The sequence below is a fragment of the Trachemys scripta genome, chromosome 14 (genome assembly GCF_013100865.1).
Source record: "Trachemys scripta elegans isolate TJP31775 chromosome 14, CAS_Tse_1.0, whole genome shotgun sequence".
Taxonomy (NCBI): domain Eukaryota; kingdom Metazoa; phylum Chordata; order Testudines; family Emydidae; genus Trachemys; species Trachemys scripta.
Window position 1 is genome coordinate 1,434,531 of NC_048311.1, and position 9,045 is coordinate 1,443,575.

Sequence of the window (9,045 nt, forward strand, 5' to 3'; positions counted from 1 at the left end):
ACAGACAAAGCCTCCCCCTCTCAGCCCCCCACCACAGATTTGAAAGTATCTTGTCCCCTTATTGGTCCTTTTGGTCAGATGTCAGCTAGGTTACCTGAGCTTCTTAACCCTTTACAGATAAAAGAGGAATTAACCCCTTACAGGGTAAAGAATGATTTTATGCTACCCTTAGCTGTATGTTTATGACACAGATTCAGATTTTCAAAGTGTCCTAGGAGCTAGACACCCAAACAGCAAACCATTTCATCTCCTATATGCTCCTTTGAAGATGCTAGCCATAAAGAGAATGGAGCAACCTGATTGCATCAGGTGGCAAGAAAAAAATGGGTGGTGAGAGAAAGGAGGAATTATATTGTGTAGGACAACATTTGCTGGACAACATTTTTCAGAACATTTTTTGTGTGAAAAAACTAAGAGTTTTGGTTGACCTCATATTATTTGCAAATTTGACACCTATTCACCAAATATTTTCATGCAAAGGGAAAAACAACGTCTAAATTGACAGCCCAGCATATGGAACCCTAGCACTCACATTAATACCTTGTGTCTATTGGTTGGGGTATTCGGATGTGGGAGAAACTCATTCAGTTTCCACTTCTGCTTGCTGTGGAGCAGAGATTTGAAGCGAGGTCTCCCATCTCTCAGGAAAGTGCTTTATCTTTGGGCTATAAGGCAATTTAGGCCAGGGCTTTCTCAGGTTCTCCAGATGAAGCTGTTCACATTGTATAAATCAGCAGCAGGCTAATATACATCACGATAATGAAGCCATGGTGACATGCAGAACGGATATCCATCTTGAGTCGTCCCTTGTGAGACTTCTTGCTTCCACAAGAGTCAGTATGGGAGGATTTAGATTTCCTAAATTTCTCAGAATTGCATCTTCCAATGTTATTCATGGTCACCCTTATGTTCTGCTTCCTTTGATCTCAGCTTTCTAAACCTTCAGTAAAAGTGTACCTTCTTCTGCACATTGGACATACCCCCACCATTACAGTCATCTTCTTTTCAACTGATGCAAGATGCAACTAGCTGGAATGATCTAAGCATGTTCTCATTTGTGACAAAGTCAAACCAGCAGATGTTAAGAATCCTCTGTACTTTTGACACTGAAAATTGTCTAGTGTCATCTCTCAGCTATCTAATGGTATCTATCAGCTATGTTTCTGCTCCATATAACAGAGTTGCCATCGCTACCATGTTGAACACTTGTCTCTTAGTTGTCACACAGACATTCTGCTGCCCAAACAGAGGTATTTGAAGATGCTGAAATGCCACGGACGTAAGACTGATCATACGTGTGACCTCTTCGGACATAGACCCTCCTGCTATCAACAAGCTACCCAGAGAGATAAAACTATTCACCCATTCAATGTCATTGCCATCTACATGCACATAACCAGGTCATTAATTTCCATTTTATAGGAGGCATGGATGGTTTTCGTTTTATCATAATAAATAAAGCAGTTTTTCTCAGCTCATGATCAGTAGTCTCTCCAAGTAAGGCAATATCATCCTCATATTTTAGATCCACTCAAGATGAATCTTTAAATAGTACACCTCCTACCTGGGCCACAATCAATCTTGTCATCTGATAGTCTATTATAACATTAAATACCAAGGTTTGGAGAAAGCATACCTGACACACCTCTGATTCTACAGAAAACCAGTCTGTAATACAACTGTTGACCCTCGCACAAGTCAATGTACCATGGTACTCTTCCTTTATGGGGCACACTAAGAGCTCATACGCTGATTGATGCAGTGAGTCAAAACTGGTGATAAAGTCTATAAACATAATGGTAACATCCTTTGCTCACTCTAGGAGTTTTTCAGAACATTCTATCTATCAGGTGAGACACGTGGGTTTTCTCTTTAGTAATTGTTAAGATTTTTTCAGGATCTGTCACTACTATGGTGTTTTTTTGTACCATATAATGGAATGTGTATTTCACCCAACAGGTCTCTCTGGGAACTAGAACTATCTCCCTAGGGGAAGAGGGAGGAAGCCTCCTTACACTTAGTGTGTCTACACAGTCAGCTAGGGTTAAGTATAGGAGGGGTAGCCGTGTTAGTCTGAATCTGTAAAAAGCAACAGAGGGTCCTGTGGCACCTTTGAGACTAACAGAAGTATTGGGAGCATAAGCTTTCGTGGGTAAGAACCTCACTTCTTCAGATGCAAGTCAGCTAGGGTTGTGATTCCCAGCTCATGTAGACTCACTCATGCTAGCTCTCATTGAGGAAACTCACTCAAAATAGTAATGTAGCTGTTGTAGTACAAGCAGTGGCACGTGTTGGCATGGGCTAGGCATGTCAAATACATACCCATGAGGTTCAGGCAGGTTTCTACTCAGTGAAACTAGTCTGTGCCTCCACTCACTGCAGTCCATGATACTACTGCTACACTGTTAATTTTGGAATGCTAGCTCGATAAACTGGGAATCACATATCTAGCTCATAGTGTAGATGCAGCCTTAATGATCATTGAAAGTCAATGTGTTAAAGTCTGTAGCATGCTGCCTGGGGGACACTGGAAACAGTTTGAACAGACTGGGTCACACTTGGGGAATCACACTGAGAGTTATACGGAAAGACAGGAGAATCTGGGCAGGCCAAAGAATGCAAATCAGACAGGTTGTGTTCCTGTAATTTAAGAGTGAAGCCAAATTAATTTAACTTTTAGTATGAGATTAGATGAGATTAAGTAGGTGTGCAGGTTTCTGGCAGGAGCTATCCTTCAACCCCCAACCCATGGGTTTTCTTGTGGTTTCAAGTTCATCATATCTTACCTCAGACCAAAATCATGTCCTGACTCTATGTCATTGACTTCTCCAGTTTGGCTCTTTGAAGAGACCTTGACTTGGTAATCAGCCAGACAATGGGTATCCCCTGAAAGTGTAGCTGCAGAAGAACAGATTTTAGGTGGGTCATTTGCATAATCTTCACCCAAAACAATTTCCTTGAAAATCCACTTCACACGGATTATCCCAAAAAGTCCTTTGAAGTCCCCAATATATCCCAGCAATTGCATTATTCATGTCTTCCTAGTAAAGAAGCACTATGCGATCCTACAAAAGTCCATAAACATTTGCATTTTTAATGCAATAAAGCCCAAGGATGTGAAACTTAATTTGATAACATTTGTTCAGGATGTTACAGGATCTTGTCATATCTACAATACAGTGTTTTGCACTCTTGCACTCTATATTGCACTATTGTAATATAATGTCTGAAATTCTTGCTGCACTTACTTAACTCAAATCTTCTTCTAACCTTACTCCCATCTATATGGGGTTGGTGTTCACATCCTTTTTCTCCATTGCAGTCTGTCTTGAATGCTATTCTTTGGAAACTCTGCAGCTAATCATGTACTTTAGTATGACATCCATCCATCTAGTTCTGGGTCTGCCAACCCTTCTCTTTCCCTCAACTTTTAAGTTTAACTCCCTGTTTCCTATATATTCTTCCAATTTTCTTTTCACATAGCCAAACCATCTATGCCACGATTCCCTCAGCTTTTCTATAACTGATATCAACTTCACATTTCCTCTACTTCATTCGTTCCAAATATGTCTATCCACGGAACTCCAAGTATCCATCTTTACATTTTCATTTCCATTGTATTCAGGATCTGCTCCTGTGTTTTCCTCAGTGCCCAGAATTCAGAGCCCTATGAAAGTGCAGGCCTAATTAATATTTTGCAAATCTCACTTTTCAATTTGATAGGTTTAGTGAAAATACAAATGTTCATACAAATAGGCATATGATGCCCAATCCAGCAAGAACTTTACTCCTGTGAATATGTTGTACACATGAATAATTTTATTGAAATTAAGTGTGAGTACAGACTCCCAGCACGAGTGTGATTCTATCTGCAGGATGGGGTTCATGTAAAATGTTGATTAGATTCAGTCCTGCAGGTGGTCTATAAGTGGAAGTCTTGTAAGCCTCAGTTGGAGTTCTGAATGCACACAGGCCATAGCGGCATGTCCATTTAGTCTAAACATTCAAGTGCATGCAGTATCATGTCTATAGATTCACAAAAAACATAATAGGGAAATGAAGAAGCCCACTGAGTGGAGACCTCCTCTCTTTCTTCCTGTAGGACTTTCATAAGGTGAGGTTGATGGTTTGGTGAACCACTGTTGGGTAGGTGTTCCATGGCATGAAGAAGACACATAATTAGACAGTGGAACTTCTTGCCACAGAGCAACTTTGAAGAGCAAAAATGTAGCAATATTCAGATAAGGTTTGGATAAGACAAATATTCAGGGTTATTATAATTAATTATGACAACATATTTTGAAGGGATATTAAACATCAAGTTTCAGGGATTAAGCCACATAACCGAGTCACTGTCCCACATTAAACAGTTTTAAACAAGGTTCAGAGTTCAGTTTGCAGAGAGCTCAGTCTGTTTAGAACCTTGGAAAACACACCATTAAAAATCTTTTTTTATAACCTTTTATTAAAGACAATAAGTAAAAATGCATTTGAAATGTAAAATATTAAATCAGGCTTTCATTTTAAAAACATCCTTTGTTCCCTTTTTCTTGAGCTGGAGACAGTTAAAAAAAACAATTAGATAAGTTCATGGAGGATAGGTCATCAATGGCTATTAGTCCAGAAGGCCAGAGAGGCAACCCCATGTTCTGGGTGTCCCTAAACCTCTGACTGCCAGAAGCTGGGACTGGACAACAGGGGATTTATCACTCGATAATTATCTGTTCTGTTCATTCCCTTTGAAGAATCTGGCACTGGCCATTGGCAGAAACATGATACTGGGCCAGATGGACCGTTGGTCTGACCTGTGATGGTCTTTCATTTGTTCTTATGTTCTAACATGATAATAGGTGGTTCCCTAGTCAATGGGAGATGCTGAGGAGTGGGGTATGTTCTAAGCCCTACCGCTGTCATAGAGTTCAGTCCCTATATCCCCATGAGTGAGACAAATCCTTCTGCTTGTCATTCTCAGCTAGGAACCCTTTAATCCCACCTAAAGGTTTTTTTACATGAAGCTGGGGCTGAAGGAGGAAAAAGAAGGAAATAGAAGGAGGAGATCGCTCATAACTTTTATCCCAATGGTAAGGGTAGTCACCTGGAATGTGAGAGAACCCCACATCAAGTGCCTGATAAAGAGACAGGATGTAAGCAGGAGATCTCTCCCCATCCATGTGGATGCCCTAACCACCGGGCTACGCTCACTTGGGTGTCTCTCTAACTCTCCTGTTCAAGCCTAAATTCCTTTGGGGATCTAGCCCTCTCTGGGAAGTAAACCCATTGACTCCAATGATTATTATATTATCCTTATTAATTATTATTTAAAATCCTTGAGATTTTAGTAGGATAGAATAAGATACCTGATATTAAATAGAGTTTCAACAAATTAGTCAAAAAACAAAAGAACAGAGATTAATAGATGAAGAGATTCTTTTTATAGAATTGGCCAGAATCTCAGCTGGCATAAATTGGCCATAGATCCCCTGAAGTCAGTGGGCCAGATTAAAGAGATATGGAGATAGAGGAAAGGAAGAAATGTGTGAATGGCTCTACAGCCTGGTGCTCAGAGCACTCACTTGGGATTTAGGAGACCCAAGATCCAGTCCCCCGTGCTCCAGTGACTCTTGTACAACTGGGAATCAGGCCTGCTGACTTCAGTGGAGACACACTCATTTAGACCAACTGAGGTTTTGTCCCAACGTGTCCATCAGTTACCTGAGCTGAGAATTTCCCAAACACAAATTATCCACAGTTCTATGCTCTCTAATGTAAAAATATGTAATTTAATTTATTTACGATCATCAACATTACTTGAGAAACTTTAATTTTCCCAACATTTTCCTTAGAGCTGTTTTCACCTCCTTGTTTTTCAGGCTGTAGATGATGGGGTTTAACATGGGGGTCAAGACGCTGTACTGGATGGAGTATATTTCATCCAGCACTACAGAAGAGACTGAGCTGGGTTTTGTGTACTGAAGAAAACCGGTCAGGTACAACAAGCCAACCACAATAAGGTGGGAGCTGCAGGTGGAGAAGGCTTTACACCTGCCCTCCGCAGAGCGTATCCTCAGGACGGTGGAGATGATGTGAATGTATGAGATCAGGGTGAGGAGGAAGGCACTTGATCCAAATATCACAACAGAAGTAAGAAGCACCACTTGATTGGTGAGGGTCTCAGTGCAGGACAGTTGTAACAGAGGAGGAATCTCACAGCTGAAATGAAGGATTTGGTTGGAGCCACAGAAATGCAACTTCAGAGTAAAAACAGTGTTAAGAAGGGCATAAAGGAAGCCTGTGGTCCATGCCCCACTCACCAGCTGAACACAGATCCCTTTGCTCATTCTCTCCATGTAACGCAATGGGTCACAGATGGCCATGTAGCGGTCATAAGCCATGGCTGAGAGAATGAAAACTTCAGCACAAGCTGAGAGGAGGATGAAGGACATCTGAGCAATGCAGCCATTGACAGAAATAGTTTTGTGTGTTGCTAGGAAGTTCCTCAGTGCGTTAGGCACCCTGACTGAGGAATAGCAGATATCAACAAAGGATAAATGGAAGAGAAAGAAGTACATAGGGGTGTGAAGGTGAGAAGCAGCTCTTATCACCACCATGATAACTATGTTACCACCCAGAGTTATCAGATAAATAACTACAAACACCAAGAAGAGGAAAATCTGCATCTTTGGGTCACTGGAAAATCCCAGGAGAATAAATTTGGTCACTGTGGTTTGATTTTTCATTGGCATTTATTCAGGAAAACTGTGACCTGGAAGACCAATCAATCAATAGAGGTAACTAATACCATAAAAGTGAATTGAAATGGCATGTAGCGATCATATCTTTTTAAAATAGACAAGATTTAGAGAAAACAACAGCGATAAGCAGGCTGGAATTTGTGTGTTATACAGAGACAAAATGGGCCATATACACAACAGGGCTTAGGCCCCTAACTGCCACTTTAAGCACCTAAATTGCAGCATTAGGCCCCACAGGTATTCACAAAATCTGCACCCAGCTGGGACTATGGGACAGTCTGATGCGGGCCTCGCTTATCCTCTCCTGATGAATCTGTTCCACTGTGATTAAAAGAGGCATTGGAGAAAGGAGACTGGATACTGGATTTCCTGCATCTAAGGTGAGGGCCCTAACTACCAGTACATAAAGTAATTCCCTCACTTGCTGTTTCTCTCTGGCCTAATAACTCTTTAATCTGTCCCTCTAACATCAGCAGAGATACAGCTGTTTTTACTCCAGCTGGGGATCTGACCCCTTTACTCCAATGGAGTTATGGCTGACTCACACCCCCTGGGGATCTGGCCAATTGTACCTCTTTGTCTATTACATTTTCTATTTTTTGTAGGCCAGTGGTTTTCACCCTTTCATTTGTGGACCCCTAAAAAAGTTTGAATGGAGGTGCGGACCCCTCATTTGTGGACACCCAGGGGTCTGTGGACCACAGGTTGAAAACCACCATTGTATAGTATTTAATATCTATAGTATCTTATTGGATTCATCCTTAATAAAATATCTAGGATTTCTATACTAATAAAATAAAAATAAATAATAAATAATAAAAAAATAAACCCTCAAGACCTAGAAATACTGGTTTGGGCATAGGCTGACAACCCAGTCAAATGTAGAGAACCCAGACAAATTGATAAATATTACAAATGCCATAAAGAGGTCCTCAGAAGAGCTTAGCTGTGTGACAGGCTCCTCCACTGACATTGTGTGTGTGTGGAAGTGGGTAACCCCAGGTTGATATCATGCAATTGTCCAAACAATTCAAGGAAACCAGAGATAATGTTCAGCCAAAGCATGAAAGGACTCGTAATGCAAACCAAGAAGTGATCTAAGACTCGATATGACAAAACCGGAAGAGAGAGCATGGAGGACATGAATTCTCCAAGACTTGAAGAAGAGAAATGACAACACCGAGAAAGAAATGACTGAGCACAGACTCACTGTGCAACTGAGAGCTCAATAACAAAGTGGAATTATTTACGCAAATGGAGACTGAAAGCCTGAAAAGGGAGATTAGTCATGTTTACCCACATGCAAACATTTTGGTAGAAGCAATGACACGGGATCAACAGTAGTGTGGCACACTGCCGGGGTGATCAAGAGGAATCAAGGGGATAAGTAAAAATTTGACATCCAAACAAGACAGCTGTTAGTGATGCAACAAGTATTGAATAGCAATCAAGAAACGGACAGGATGTCCAAAAGTGTAATAGAGGGAAAAGTCTTCTATCTGTGGAGGAAGACGTTGATAATTAAGAATGCAGTATCAAAACATATTAAAAGTTAGACAAAGAAAGAGGTCATCTGGTAGTGATAAACAGGAATGATCGAGAGTGCATCCCAGCCCAAGACATCATGACAGATAGTAGATAGGAAATCCCCACATAAAGATTCCAAAGTTTTACACAGAAATGAGTGCATGGACAGTGGTGGAGAGAAATGAAACTTATTAGGGATAGAAGATGAATAAACTCATGGCTTTGAGAAGGATATTGGAAAAGAGAGACAGAGAGCCTCAATCTGAGTGCACAAGTTCTTAAGGGTTATCTACATCGAAGAAAGATCAACCAACAAAACTGCTCCCTGAACTGCGTAATGTGTTCTGAAAAGGAAGAGGCTGTGGAACGCCTGCTGAACCTGGCTAGGAGAGAACAGACACATGAGGCCGCCAAGTCCCCGCACTGGAGTCCCTGTGGAAGTACGGATTATATGAATTGTGTGTTAACACAACCACCAAATCAAAAGCGCTCTAGAGAATGAAGAGGCACAGACTGAGCAGTGCAGAAAAATAGGCCAAATGTTAATAGATAGCGCCATACCATCAGACAGTGTCATAAAAAAGAAACAAGAAGACAAGATAGCAAAGTATGAAGAACACTTCCACAAAGTGATCGTTTATGGAAAAATAGAACACAGATGATCCCAGCGATTACTGGAATACTTAAAGTGATCCCTAAGACTATGATTGAGCAGCTGAAGAACACGTGAGGAGTGCAAGACATCATGGTCAGTGACTTCCAGCAG

At 41.0% G+C, this 9,045-nt stretch overlaps 1 protein-coding gene across 1 annotated transcript; it reads right to left on the reverse strand.

The window, feature by feature from the left end:
* Positions 1-5,804: 5,804 nt before the first annotated feature.
* Positions 5,805-6,743, reverse strand: LOC117887727 (olfactory receptor 5V1-like). Its single transcript, XM_034790435.1, has one exon. The coding sequence runs from the start codon at positions 6,741-6,743 to the stop codon at positions 5,805-5,807; it is 939 nt and encodes a 312-aa protein (XP_034646326.1).
* Positions 6,744-9,045: the final 2,302 nt, after the last annotated feature.

Excerpts from the sequence above, each read along its gene's own strand:
- LOC117887727 (XM_034790435.1), bottom strand. The coding sequence starts at position 6,743 with ATGCCAATGAAAAATCAAACCACAGTGACCAAATTTATTCTCCTGGGA.